Source organism: Xenopus tropicalis, chromosome 1, assembly GCF_000004195.4.
Source record: "Xenopus tropicalis strain Nigerian chromosome 1, UCB_Xtro_10.0, whole genome shotgun sequence".
NCBI classification, from domain to species: Eukaryota; Metazoa; Chordata; class Amphibia; order Anura; family Pipidae; genus Xenopus; species Xenopus tropicalis.
The window spans coordinates 79,885,311-79,900,758 of record NC_030677.2 but is presented as its reverse complement, the minus strand read 5'-3'; the positions used below and the strand labels follow the sequence as shown (position 1 = coordinate 79,900,758).

General features: G+C 40.2%; 1 protein-coding gene across 1 annotated transcript in view; it reads left to right on the top strand.

The window, feature by feature from the left end:
- Positions 1 to 1,630: 1,630 nt before the first annotated feature.
- The window catches only part of mthfd2l (methylenetetrahydrofolate dehydrogenase (NADP+ dependent) 2 like), a 51,679-nt gene continuing 37,861 nt past the window's right edge, over positions 1,631 to 15,448 (top strand). The window contains exons 1-4 of the mRNA XM_002941768.4: positions 1,631 to 1,844; positions 6,535 to 6,594; positions 8,994 to 9,178; positions 11,337 to 11,459. Of these exons, the coding sequence (XP_002941814.2) occupies positions 1,744 to 1,844; positions 6,535 to 6,594; positions 8,994 to 9,178; positions 11,337 to 11,459 (469 nt within the window). The 5' untranslated portion in view covers positions 1,631 to 1,743. The remainder of the gene's footprint in view (positions 1,845 to 6,534; positions 6,595 to 8,993; positions 9,179 to 11,336; positions 11,460 to 15,448) is intronic.

The following is a 15,448-nucleotide window of genomic DNA, read 5'->3' as shown; positions in this document are numbered from 1 at the left end:
CAGTTGACAGTTACAGAGAGGGTAAGACATAATCACAAATTTGTAAGGTTACAGTGGATTGGCTTGGAATAACTAGGAATGCTGTGGAAAGACTAAAAGCATGCTTACAAAACCCAATTTTTAGTTTTAGAGTATTGATAGGACAGCAGATTATCTTAATTATTTTAATATATCCCATATCTGCACCATACAAAAAGTACATTTTAAGGTAAGCTTCACCATGAAACTCAGTAAGACACTTATGGGTGTAATATTACCCAATCATACCATATGTATACTTATGTACATAGGCTACTTTACCATACAGGAAGATCCTTGAATGATAAACACAATGTTTTACCCATGCTCGTCCCAGTTATCCCATAGATATCACTAATTATAGGTTTAAATAAAGACTTTGGGGCACATTTACTAATCCATGAACGTTCCGAATGCGTCCAAACACGTTTTTTTCGTAATGAGTGTATTTTTTGCGACAATTTTGTACCCTGCGCGACTTTTTTCGTATTTTCCACAACTTTTTTGTACTTTGCGCCAAAATTTGCGGGACAAAATCGTATTGTCGCGCTGAGTACGAAAGTTTCGGATTCATTAAAGCTTCGTTATCGTGACTTGACTTGGGCCAGGTTGGAGGTGCAGGGTGCCATTGATTCCATGGGAGGCTTCCAAAATCAAGCACAGAAGGATCAAAGTCGGAAAGGTTTTCCTGCATTTTCTGATCGGCAATACAATGTTTTCTAATGTTTTAACTAATACGATTTTTTTCGTAAACATATTCGTGATATTTGCGATCTTCAGAAATTTTCTTATCCAATCCGAATTTATCCCATTCGAACTCGCGTTTTCATGAATGTGCCCCTTAGGGTTAATACTGTAATAGCACAGACTGGAGATACCGTTTGGATTCTTGTGCCACTACTAGCCCTGTGAGAGGTAGAAAAGTGTCAGTGCTATCATATTAATACACTGTAAATATAATCTAGGCGAGCAAACCTCTACAGTGGTAGAGAATAGGTTTAGCATTGTCAGTACGTTCAACCAACAATAAGAATCCCCAAAATAAAGTCTCTCTAATAGTATATAAGTGTTCTGATAAGAAAACCCTTGGTCCCGAGCATTCTGGATAACGGGGCCTATACCTGTATTGTGCAATTTTCTGTCACCTTACAGAATGTTCTAATTTCATATGTTGATATGATGGTGTGTAATTTCACTTTAACTGTGATGCCCTGGGCATCTCCAAACATTACTGCAACAGATGTTAATGAGCTTATTTATCTTATTTATTAGTATGCAAAACTATGAACATTCACAGGTCTTTTCAGTGGAAGCCATTGCATTGTTATACATTTTTTTTTTTTAAATGTTTCAATTTAAATTTCAACAGGATGTTTCAGTCTGTACCAGGCAGTTAATTTGTCATTAGCTTTTATTTTACTTTGTATGTGTTTGCTTTATCACCATAAAAAAAAAAAGCAATTACTAATGCATTGTTATTTTATTGTCTTTGTCTCTCTGCTTCTGTCCGGTTACAGCTTTGGAAGGATAACCAGGTCAGTGGTCTTTGCTTCCCATCATTTAGCAGCCTTCAAAGTGTTCCCAATCTCATCAGGGCATGACTACTGCAACTGACGCTTGTAAAAAGGGTGATGCTGCAATAGGGGAGGCAATCTATACTACAGCTCTCTTCTCCCTCCTGCATGCCCTCATTCTCACTGTGTTTTCTTATCCTACTCACTGGCCATGGCTTCTACAATGTACACTGTCCGTTTCCTGCTTAGAGTACAGCGTAGAGTTGTGGGTACCTGGAGCAGATCTGGCTTTATATACAGGGGATGGAGCAGGTAAGAATGGAACACAGGTATATAAGCAATTTTTTTATATCTTCAGTGTGCAGAATTATATAGTATAGTCCAAGGGCAAAGGTTGTGAAGCTGCCTCAAATACTGGTATTTTATATGGTGTATGAGGTTATGGGGACGTGTACTGAGCTATACCAGATATGAAATTTGCTAGCTGTTCATCCATAGATTTAACTAATTTTGTGCTTGAGAAAATTGTTAGAGATTAAATAATTATGCTTCGTTTATTAGTATATCCATGAAGCACCGATGCAGCGCTAATGTATTACATTGAGCATGATTAATGTTTAAAGGCTAATGCCATTTTTTCCGAAGAAGCAAAACATTGCAGTTTACAGTATATTGTAATTGTGATTTTAAGTTTGATACAATGTACTAAATTTGGCTCAAAAAATGAAATATCAGTGTTAAAGAAACCTGCAACTTTTTTTTTACATGAAAATACCAATAGTGCCAAAATACTGTTCTTGCTAGAATAGCACTACTTCTTTTATAAGCATGGCTCATACAAAATGATCACTCATTAACTGATTTTCTACAATGGTAGATGCAATCAGTAATGTTTATTACGTATAAATTATATCTATATAATCGGGCTTTCTGCGCAATGGCAGACAATATCACAACAGATTTCTGTTTTGGTTATTTTAAGGTTAATAATGCTAGTATATGCACAGATGACAACTGTTTATTCTATATTCCAGGGAATTAGTAACTGTTTAGTGGTAAATCAGAATGATTCTTGGCAGGCAATGAGTTAATATATTCCTTCTGTTTTCCTTGAGATTAGCACAGAGCTAGGGATGATTTACAATCATATTCAGATTAGTGGCATGTCTTTCTTTTTGACCTTGGCTTGTTCTATTTTACTGCACCTTACAAAAAAAAAAAAATCACAATTTTAACTTTTTGCCTTTTTCTATTACCTATATTTATTTTAGATTTCTTATACCACATTGAAAAAGGTTACACCATAACAAATAATAAGTGTACTTTCATATATTTACAGCTGCCTTTATGCCAGTTTATTTATTGCTATTAAAATGAAAAGCCCATTTTTATATGGAAAGTGAAGACAAAAAAATAACAATGTGAGCTTATACACTGCTAAATAAATAAGGTACCCAATAAATTGCCAGAGACATGCTTTCATAAAATAAACCACAATATAAAAATAAATATACCTAGACCTAAATATAGTTTAGGTAAATGCCCAAAGAAAGAGCTGTTCCACAGAGTATTCTGGTATAAAATAATTTATTATCGTACAGTGTTACATTGATCGATTCAGGCAGATCATTATATTAATTTAAACTGCCGTTTACTAGGAAAATACATGGGTCCGAGTGAGAGTCATCATAGAAGCAGAGTAATACTTTAACCCTTTGAATGCTGGTAAAACTGCACCAAAGGAACCTTTCACACGAGTATTTCGTTATTTTGTCACCATATACAAAACATCACATTTCCTCCATAGTACTTTACATATATGAGTACCAAATATGTTAGACACGGCGTGTGCCCTTTTTCCACAAATGTGACAGGATTTGAGTCGCCTTTAATACACCACTCCATTTCAATGTTCTTTGTCTTTCAGGCACAGATTAGAGGTAATGATGCTTTAGCAGTTGTGCTTATTGCAGCTGCATTGTCCCCTTCACACTTCAGTAGATTTAATAGATTACTGCGGTGCAAGCAATCTATACGAAGGCACAGCCTCTCCACATGGCAGAACACTTCTTTACATTCCTCTCTGATTTCTGCTCTGCCTTCTAGTATTTTTAACCTTCCCAATACTGTTACCTGGCACAGTGTGTCCTGTAGATTGAAGACTGTGTTGTCATTAGCAAGCCCAGATCAATAAACTTCTGAACTAAAAAAAGAGAACAAAATTATACATAATATAATGTTACAAAATGGCTTGTATGGTTAAATTACCTATTTTATATTGCAATAGAAAGCTGTAAGTTGCAAATTTTTTTTTATTCTAGTTTTTCCTTGAAAAATCAGCTTTTTATTTCTTTTTGGGGAAAGAGGAGTCAGTTGGGGGGAAGATTTTATTACTTATTACATTATCAAATGCAGACACTTTCAAATGATAATTTTAGACCACCTACAGGATATAGAGGTGCACCAAATCCTGGATTTATTAAAAAAAAAAACTTTCTTGCCGATGACGTGTGGTTTGTCGTTAGCTAGCTGTTCCTTTGTTCCTAATATGTTTCTGCGTTTGAATAAAATTTGCAAAGCAATTCTCTTTTTCTGAAGCACCCTTAACCTGCTGAATTTGACAGCAGGGAAAGTGTTAAAGCAGTCATTAATATTCTGCAGAAATTACACAATAGTAAATGATACTTAAAATGTTTGACCAGTAACAGCTATCTGCTGATAACTGTAACAGTACCTTGACTCTCTTTGCTTGGTACAAATAAAAATCCTGTGCCCTATATAGTTGCTCTTATAGGTTAATCTCACCCTCCAGTGCCAGCCCACAGAGTACAAGAACTCCCAATTATGCCTCAATTATGCCTTTTAGGGATTCTGCATGTTACTAGGGTTGTAACTATGTGTAACTATGTAACTACGTGTCATGATTACGCCGCTTCAGACGCACGTGACTTTAGGCGTGGCTGTTTAGAGGGTCCCCTGCTCAGTCTCACACACCTGACACACAGGTCAGACTAGTGTCACAGCACCCCAAAGACCAACCAACGCTCACACACTCATACACAACTTGCTGCCACCACTCTCATACTTCTTACACTGGCGATGAGAGATGCCAAGCAGACTAGTAGAGAAAGGGTTAATGTAAGGAACTAAGGCACACAACACAGTTACACACTCAGAGGTTAGGTACGCTTTAGAGCATCAAGGACAAACTTATTAAATGCTATATTTAATATTATAAAAGGTATATCAGTGCAAGTTTAAAACAAGATGTTACAAAAAGGACATACAATAAAATAAGTACAAACAGTTTTAAAATAAAAGGGAAAAACATAGAAGTCCTATACTATACCAAGCAAAGTCCTTCTAGCCCTGGAGGCAAGGGGAAACCACAGGATAAACTTCCAATAGAAATTGGTCCTCCAAAGTATATCAAAGTATAGTCAGAAAAGCTGACTATTTATCCCAGTTTGCAGGGGATCAGGTAACTGGAAACTTTCCCCTCCCTCAGGAATGCAAGGGGAGTCACCATTAGCAGGACACAGTGGGACTTTTATTACCTCCTGAGTGTATGGACTGGACCAATGATAAAAATGTCCATAACTCCTAATGGGAACATAATAGAAAGATGAAATTAAATTCATCAATTCTAAATTATCCCACCGGTCCCATACAGACTAAACATCACTACTGTGTGACCTGCCCCTGCCCAGATATTCCTATCTGACAAACCGAGTGCCCAAATCTAGTCATGTTTGGACTTGTATGAAAGGCCATATTAAATTAAACATATACTCAGGTTTTGGTACCTCTATTGTAAATGGTAGCGGGTTCTGGGACAATAAATGTTTGTGAGTTTGGGTTATGGTGTGACCTCCACATCACCTATGATGGGTCCCAATGTAAACTCTAATTTACCCCCATGTGGGCTTTCACTCCCCCACATGGCATGGCTCTTATCAGCCAGGGATTAGAGCTGGGCATTCCAGGTTGTGAGGCCTTTACACATGGCTGGTTCCAGACCCTAGTGACCAGAGGCCTGTCATATATCTGTTTCTGGCACATTGGGGAAGATTTTTGGGATACCTTGGCCTGCTTGATTTAACCCTTACAGGCCTGTATCCTGACCCTACGTATGAAACACCAGCTAAGTCCCTTATTAATGGTTTCCCTTTCTCAGTCTTCCACTGAGTTGCACATTTTTCTTATTCCATAGAGTAGAGGCCCATAATCCATAGCACAGTGCATTTGTCAGGCAAGAGAACTTAATTGTCAGGGGTAAGATTTCCTAGTAATTTTAATCAGCAATTAGCACAAGATGTCAGTGTCATTTTGAGACATAAGTTCATAACAGTTAGCACCACCAAATGGCAGGATTTACCTAGAGCAGTAATTCCCAACCAGTGGCTTGAGAGCAACATGTTGCTCAACCAAACCCTTGGATGTTGCTCCCAGGGGCCTCAAAGCAGGTGCTTCTTTTTTAATTCCTGGCTTGGGGCAAGTTTTGGTTGCATAAAAAGCCAATATAATGCCAAACAGAGCCTTCTGTAGGCTGCTTGTCCACATAGGGGCTATTAAATAGGCAATTATAGCTCTTATTGGCACCCCCTGGAACAATTTTCATGCTTGTGTTGCTCAACAACACTTTTTCCATTTGAATGTGGCTCATGGGTATAAAAGGTTGGGGATCCCTGACCTACAGTGTCCCACAGATAGTCCATGTGTAACCAAGCCACACATAGGCTTGTAGACTGCATTTTTTAATGTTACTGTACCTTAAGGTTGCACTGACCCAGCAGGGCTGATGGTTCCTAAGAGTTCAAAGCCAGGAAGTCTGCAGCAAGTGAGTTTATCAAACCAATTATTATTTATTTTTTAAAATTAAAATAGTGATACAAACACTTTAGGGTTAATGCCAAAATTACAATCCGTTTTATGTATTTATTACTATTCTAGTTTTCAGCACTGTTGTGATAATATATATATTTTTATTTTTTTTTTACAGAAAATTACTTGATTACAGAAGCAGCTGCAAATATGGGCTTGAGGGTCTGCAGACAACAAGGTTGAGTAAGGATTGCATCATATCTAAACATGTTTAAATGTAATATATATATATATATATATATAGAAAATAATCATCTGTGGCCAGCACACCCTTCAATGTTTCATCAAAAAAATTTTTATTGCAGATATATTGTTAAAACCAACGTTTCGGTCCTTGTTAGGACCTTTCTCAAGGATAAAAAACAATAGTGCATCACATCACATCTAAATACCTGTGTACCCTAGCATGTGAAATTAGGTGCCCAATCCCCATTCTCTGACCATTATGTAATTAACCAATGTGGTTACTTGTGTACAAATTTGAATAGTCCAATGTGTGACTCCTTGCCCAAGTCACAGATGTTGCGGGTAGTTCGTATCGATAGTGAGTTGTCCGACATAATTCAAGATCTACAGATAATGAGAAAGAAATTTATTACCAGGGGATATCCTAAACAATTGGTACAGGATGTAATGAATTGGGCAATGGAGGTTGATCGAGATGAAGTGTTGACACAACAAGATCGAGTGGATGAGGGCCAGAAGGTAGATAATGATGAGGTTTATTATGTATGTCAGTTTAGTCCCAATAGTAGAGAGGTGAGGAATACCATTATGAAGTATTGGGATGTGATATACACTGACGAACAATTAAAGTCCAAAGTAGGCAAAAGACCAAAATTCAGTTACTCAAGGGGAAGAAATTTGAAAGAAATTTTGAGCCCCACTGACCCAAGGGATAAATATGTAACACGAAGTCACACACATTTCCTAAGCCCACGCCCCGGCGTATATAGGTGCACAGGGTGTGTGATGTGCAATTGTCTAATATTGGGGACGCAGTTCACACATCCACATACTGGAAAAACATATAGGATCAGGCAACGTATGACATGTGAATCGGCCAATGTGGTATACATCATAAAATGTCCATGCGGATTACTATACTGCGGCAAGACTGTCAGACAATTAAAGGAAAGAATAGGCATGCACCGAGCAAGCATTAGGGCCGCCCTAGATCCAGAGCGGGCGACTAAAATCAAAAAAATGGAGGAACACAAGCAAGATATTGCCCAGCAACCAGTTGCTAAGCACTGGGCTGAGGCAAAGCACGATGCCTCCTCCTTTCGGTGCATGCCGATAGAGCAGATTGAGCTACATCCGAGGGGAGACGACAGTGGTAAAAAGCTTCTTAAGAGGGAGGCCTTTTGGATCAGTGAATTAAATTGCGTGTATCCGCAAGGGTTAAATGGAAGTTTAAATTTGAGTTGTTTTCTTACATAGATTAGCAAGTCTCGAAATATTGATCAGAGATGTGTTCTGTATATAACTTTGTAGTATTTCTTGAATGTGTCATATATGATTTTATTGATATACATTTTTTGAGATGGTATTATAAAAAGATTTTTTTCTACAGGTATCTCATGAATGAACTTTTTAACATGGACACTATTTGAGCTCATTGATGCACTAGTGACACCGTATGGTGAGAATGTACACTGCACTTTATAATTGTATTTTATGGCATTACACTTTGATTATTTATAACAAATTATTTGTAACAAATATTTTATATCATGCAATTATTTTTGATATGCGATTATTGCACTTTGTTTGATATTTTATAGAATCACTTAGGTCATGATATAATAAGAGATATATATATATATATTTTTTAGAATGGATATACACATGCACAAATAATGGCCACACATTGGACTATTCAAATTTGTACACAAGTAACCACATTGGTTAATTACATAATGGTCAGAGAATGGGGATTGGGCACCTAATTTCACATGCTAGGGTACACAGGTATTTAGATGTGATGCACTATTGTTTTTTATCCTTGAGAAAGGTCCTAACAAGGACCGAAACGTTGGTTTTAACAATATATCTGCAATAAAAATTTTTTTGATGAAACATTGAAGGGTGTGCTGGCCACAGATGATTATTTTCTATGCATACATAATTTTGGCTAAGCACCCCGCAGAATATTGAGCCTTGGAGTGCGGACACCATTTGGATTGATATATATATATATATATATATAATATAAATATATATATATATAATACTGTATTTATTGCACTGATTATTCTCCTATTGCTAAGACAGCAATAGAATAGCCGTAACTAGATTGGTTATTTCCCTTACATTGAATATGAAAATTCCCCTTCTGGCATGAATTTTGAAAACTATTATTATTGTCTATATTTTGCAGGTAATTATATTGACAGGGTGTGTATAAACTGAATTAACAATAAATTGTGTAAAGCAGAAATCAGTGTAGCAGTTCATATAATAAATTACAAATTAAAATGTTTTATGTACTATATTGTAGTTCATTTATATCATATAACAAACTTTTTAAATTCCATATGTATGGTATAAATTGCCTAACATGCTACATTGCAGATCAAAGGCAACAATTATCTCAGGAACTAAACTTGCTAAAGAAATACAAAGGGAAGTTCAGAAGGAGGTTGAGACCTGGCTGTCTCTTGGAAACAGACGTCCGCATCTCAGTGTTATCCTTGTAGGAGACAACCCTGCAAGCCATACCTATGTCAAAAATAAAATAAAAGCTGCTACTTCTGTAGGTGGGTACTTACTGAACTTGACTTGATTTGGCAAGAAAAATGGATGAGATAGCTTTTCAAAAATAAAAGTACATACAATTTAAATGATTATTAAGTCAGAAGGGTTAAATAAAAGGGATTAACTGACTGCATTTAAGGAATATATTGCAGTAGATGGATGTGGGAGGGGATGCAAAAGACTTGCCCTGTACAAATTTCATGTCTAGTAAGCTAGTAAGTCAATCTATTTGAAAAAAGTTGATTTTAGAGATAAGCAAATTTTTTTCAGCTGACACAGATTTGCAGTGAAATTTGTGGTTTCACAAGTGGCTACAATTTTCTCCAATATGTGCTAGAATTCCATCATGTGGCTGGCGGAAAAAACACATTGTTTTCCTGATCAAAAAAAGTGCAAAATGTTGACTCCAATCCATTTGCCACAAGAATATTCGAATGCCCATTGACTTCAATGCATTTCGCATAAGAAAAAATGGCCATTTACTTCAACTCATGTGGTGCAATAAAAAAAACAAAACATCTATTGAATTCAAAGCATTTGGTGGAAAAAATGGCCATTGACTCCAGAGCATTTTGCACAAGAAAAAACAATGGTAAAAAACTTTCAATCCTTTCCAATACATTTGGAACAATACAAGCTTCAAAAAAATGGGCAGTTACACTTATCACTAGTTGTTTTATAAGGCTGCAGTTAAGTACACTGATATTCTGAGCTCAGACAATTGATTTGTTATAATGTACCAAAGCTGTGTTGGACTGGGCCTTTACGGTCCACCAAAGAACCTAACATGAAGGGCCCAATCTCACAACTAACAAGTGCGGAAGTCTGAATGTAGAAGGTGTCATAAAGACTTATGGTGGAAATAAGACAGAATTAATGGTAATTGTCCTTGACTGAGGGCCACCGGGAAAGACACTGGTACTCTGGCAGGCCAGTCCAACCCTGTACTAAATGATATTATACTCTGTACAACAGTGCTGTCCAACTTCTGTTGTACCGAGGGCCGGAATTTTTCCGACCTACGTGGTGGAGGGCCGATAATGGAAGCCCGTTTTGACCACTCCCCTTTTTGAAACCGCACCTACTTGAAACCACACCCATGTTATCACATGACCATACCCATATTAATGGTTGTAGTACAGCAAAAACCTGCCATACTCTGCCTGCCCTACCCTGCCTGTGTGTGCCATACTCGCCTTCCCTACCCTGCCTGTGTGTGCCATACTCTGCCTTCCCTACCCTGTCTGTGTGCCATACTTTCACTGTGTGTGCCATTCTTGGCTGGTTTGTGCCATACTTGGCCTGTGTGTGCCATACCCTGCCTGTGTGTGCCATACCCTGCCTGTGTGTGCCATACTCTGCCTTCATTACCCTGCCTGCATGTGCCATACTCTCACTGTGTTTGCCATTCTTGGCTGGTTTGTGCCATACTTGGCCTGTGTGTGCCATACTCTGCCTGCCCTACCCTGCCTGTGTGTGCCATACTCTGCCTTTATTACCCTGCCTGCGTGTGCCATACTCTCACTGTGTTTGCCATTCTTGGCTGGTTTGTGCCATACTTGGCCTGTGTGTGCCATACTCTGCCTGTGTGTGCCATACTCTGCCTTCCCTACCCTGCCTGTGTGTGCCATACTCTGCTTGCCCTATGATGCCTGTGTGTATGGCACACACAGGCAGCCTACAGTGACACAATGCTGGCACTGCTCCTACAGTCTGCAAAATAACTATATATTAAAAAACTTTTTAATTGAAGTACCACCTCAGTATATGTTCTTTTTGCAGTGTGCAGGGATTATTTGTGGGTTTCTACTGCTCCTGAGGTGTGAACAGGGGAACAATGGGGGTGATTACAGCCTGAGCCAGAGGTGTGAACACTGCAGGGGGTGAACAATACAGAAACTAAAAGGTGTGAAAAACACAGGTTTTACATATTTAAACAATACAGCCTGATTACAGCCTGAATCTGAGGTGAGAACCATGCAGGGGGGCAGTTAATCACAGTACTGATACCATTTAAAGCTTACACAAGAGTAAGCCATCAAAGCAGCCAGACAGGTGGGGGGCCACACAGAGGGGGGTCGCCAGTTGGACAGCACTGCTGTACAATATTATTAATCTTGTGCATTTCTATTTGTGATTCTTTTATAATTTATATTCTAGGTATTTCAAGTGAAGTGATACTGAAACCAAGTAAGATTTCTGAGGAAGAACTGCTAGATGTTATATCCAAGCTAAGCAATGACTCCAGTGTTAGTGGATTGCTGGTTCAGCTGCCTTTACCAGGTAGGAAACAAAATATACTTTTTTATACACTGTATTGCATACCTCCCAACATTTGGAAAATGAAAAGAGGGACAAAAAGGTTCGGCGTGCGCAGCGCGGCAAATTTTTGGACCACGCCCACTTTTGTGACCACGCCCCAATTACCACACCCCGTTTAAAAAAAAATACTCCTTTTATATAGATGAAATGGTGGGATCAGACACAAATGTGCTATACTCTCATACTGAACAACCTAAGGAAAACAATATAGCAACTCCTACATATAAAATACAAATATAGAGAGAAGGCAGTCAGTTATAAGTGAGTTATAACTATGTACCAGTTTTGCCCCCCATACACAGTAGCCCCCATACACAGTAAGCCCCCATACACAGTAGCCCCCATACACAGTAGCCCCCCCATACACAGTGCCCCCCATACACAGTATCCCCCATACACAGTAGCCCCCCATACACAGTAGCCCCCATACACAGTAGCCCCCCACACACAGTATCCCCCATACACAGTAACCCCCCATACACAGTTCCCCCCATACACAGTGCCCCCTACACACAGTACCCCCCATAGGAGCTCCGCCTTCGTCTGTGGTGTCTCTCCTTTTGCGGCTCCTTGTGTGGCAGTGCCAGACCCTGTTATAAGGTTGCGCCCCGTGCGTAATGGCGTCACGCGTACGCACGGGGCGCAACCTTATAAAAGGGCCTGTCGCGCTGCACAAGGAGAGGCATAACAAGCAAAGCCGCAGGAGAAGCCTGAACGTCCGGCTCCAGCCAGCGCATCCCGCTGTGCTGGATAGTTCAATGAATGTCCCGCAATGCGGGACATTCATGGAACTATCCGGGACAGCAGGATGCGCCATAAAAAGCGGTACTGTCCTGCGAAAAGCGGGACAGTTGGGGGTATGTGTATTGTATATTTTAAACCATTAGAAAGATAACAGAATAATTCACCTCATGATTTGTTTTCTCAGAATTTGCACAATTATGCAATGCATACGTATGGCTTTCCACTAATTATTAAAACATACATAGGAAGTCCTTACCTAGGAGATCTTGCACCCTAGACACACTGGGCCTCTGCTTCCCTTTGTACCACAGGCTGAGGGGGGTAACTTTTAACTGCTATTTTACAAAGACCCAAGAGATTGTCCCAGGCCAGAACTAAACAGAGCAATCTTTTCCCATATACGGTTTTCACATAAGTAAAAAAACTTAAACCAGAACTCCCCCAGAATGCCAACCACAGTCTACACCAACTAAACCAATAGAAACACTGCTCCCCTTCTAATAATGCTCCGTATACTCCTGCCTACCCAAAGCTTCAGCCCTGTACAATAGACAATAAATAACAGTGACATAGTAACTCAGGAACATTTGATTTAAAGGAAAAAAGGAGCTAATTTACAAAGTTTTTGGTGAAAAATGCAAAAGCACCCTGCTGTTTTGGCATGTTTTCATCCTGCCCTGTGTGCAGGTTGTTTGGCAGTACTGTATTCATGAGGGCCAGGCTGCCCCTAGAACTGCCTAACACTTGTGTCTGGATCTTATATATTGATCAGTCTAATAAATATATTTGTCAGCTGCAAGCTTTGATCATCATAATCATATATTAATCATTTTTATATTAACTTTGAAAGCTGCCATCTAACTTAGCATGCACCACCGCACCACCTGACCTCCATATAAAAATACCCAGAAGCTTGTGTAACCCTTTCTTGGAACACAAGAATTATGCGGATTATACGCACTCTTTTTTGGGCTGTTTACCTGTAATTTGGAATCCAGCAGCCTGGTCCCACTTGCATGAACGGTACTGGGAACTGGGAATTACAGCGCAGTGCCTTCACCTAGTGGGCACTGAGGAACACCTCAGGGGATTCCACTAGGAAATAAATGATACACTTTTGCAACAAAGATTAACTTTATGTAATATTAGAAAAATGCAACGGGCATCTAATACAGAAACAATCCTGCACTGGGGACACTTGGGGACCTATCTGTCTCTCTAGCAGATAATGCACGCTGACTGTCTACCTTACACAGTCCTTTAGATATCACAGTCCCTCAATGCTGCATGGAATTAATAATGCCCAGTTCAGTTAAATGCAGAATGTCCCTTTTTCAAGAGCTTTTACACCCTAGGTAGCACTACCTGCCTCAAAGTACCACTGCTTGGATTTAGTAGCCGCTCCGACATAGCAGGTACACAAACAAAATCTGTCCTCACACAGGGGCCCCACACTTGTAGCCCTGCCAATGTCCTCCCTTTGGTGGCTCTCTCAGAAGCAGACACACTGGAAATCACAGGTAGCTCTACAGCACAGTCACTATCCACAGTGGCACCTCCTGGATCTATAGCAGCTTGGCAGGGAACTGGATGGGCTGACTCTGTACAGCTGGGTGTCTAGGCCTTTCCTACCGGTCTAGCTCCACACAGGATAAAGATGAAGCCTGTCTTATCTCCTGGACAGTCTCTGTCTCACTGGTTCTGGCTGGATCTGTTGCAGGGGCTGCCTTTAAAACCTGCTAGTTCCACCCCTGGTTTTTGGCTCCTTTTCGCCCAGAAGTGCAAGTGCAATGTGGCTCCCAGCCAATTGGATTTTTCCTCTGCCTGTAACTGGGCTGAATGATGTCACAGGCAGAACAGGTGGAAGGGTTCTCTGATCCCCTAAACTTTATAGCTTCTTCTGACTTATCTCCATAGCATCTGGGTCTCTGGCCATACAAGCCTAAACAGTATGTAAGACCACAGAGTAATTACCCCAAAGAACATCTATCCTATTACATCTACACCCCTTTTCATGAGTCTTTCTGACTCATTACCCCCATCTTGTTGGGGATGCTCTTTAGAAGCTGCCAATTTCACAAGTCAGTTAAACAAACTTTGCCATACTATACCACAAAAAGAGGGGGTGATTTTTCTCTGGTGAGCTCTAATCTCCCATTTTGATAAATCTGCCCCAAAGTGTCAGTCATCTCATCCTGGACCATTTGCTTTGCCCTAACCACATCGTCCGAAGTGGCAGTCTTCTGGTTAATTGCCTGCACAACACCCAAGTTGTCAAATATGATAATGACACCTATTGCTTAGCTATTCTCCCCCAAATAAGCAATGCCACAACAATGGGGAACAGTTCATGAAAACTCAGGCTCTAAACCAAGCTTGTTGCTATTCAACTAGATGGCCAGTGGCCACCTTGCCACACACCAGTTCCTGCTCAAGAAAGCTCCAAAACCGCTGCTGCCTGCTGCATCAGTAAACAAGTGCAGCTCCTCACTGGATTCTTCTGCATACTGATCATCCATTACCTCCTTAGTCATGCAAACGTGGTGATGTGAAGCCTCGGTCCCAAAACAGCAGACCACCCAATATCCTACAAAACATACTCCTATTGCAATCACCCTGCAAACAAAATTCAATTTGTCCAGCAGTGACTGCAACTCCCACTCTGTTGTTGCTTCCTTCTTTTCTGAAAAATGCTCCACTGCCTCCTGTAAACCTGTCAATTGATCTCCAAAACGTAGAAACTAAAGGTGGCCATACACGTAACCATCCGCTTGCCTGGCGAGGTTGCCAAGCGAGCAGATCTTCCCCCGATATCCCCACCTACGGAGATATCAGGGGAATATAGGCTAATTGGGTCGTTTGTCCCTGGGGCCAAATGATTAAATTACAATGACTGTTAAGGGCACCGTTAGTTCGGGGACTGCATCAAAGAGCCGATGCGGCCCCCTATCCGACTCAATGTTTTAACCTGCCCGATCGATATCTGCTCAATTTCAGATATCGATCTGGGCAGGCCAGTCGTTGTTGCCCCTACACGGCCTGATAAGCTGCCGAATCAGTCGAAGAGACCGATATCGGCAGCTAAAATTGGCCCGCGCTAGACACTAGGCCCTGATCATGCCCAACAGAGGTAACACTAATCTGCTCCCTGCCATTACTGCTGCTGCTAGCCTGATCCCCTGCGCCTGCCCAGTGCCTGCTATGAC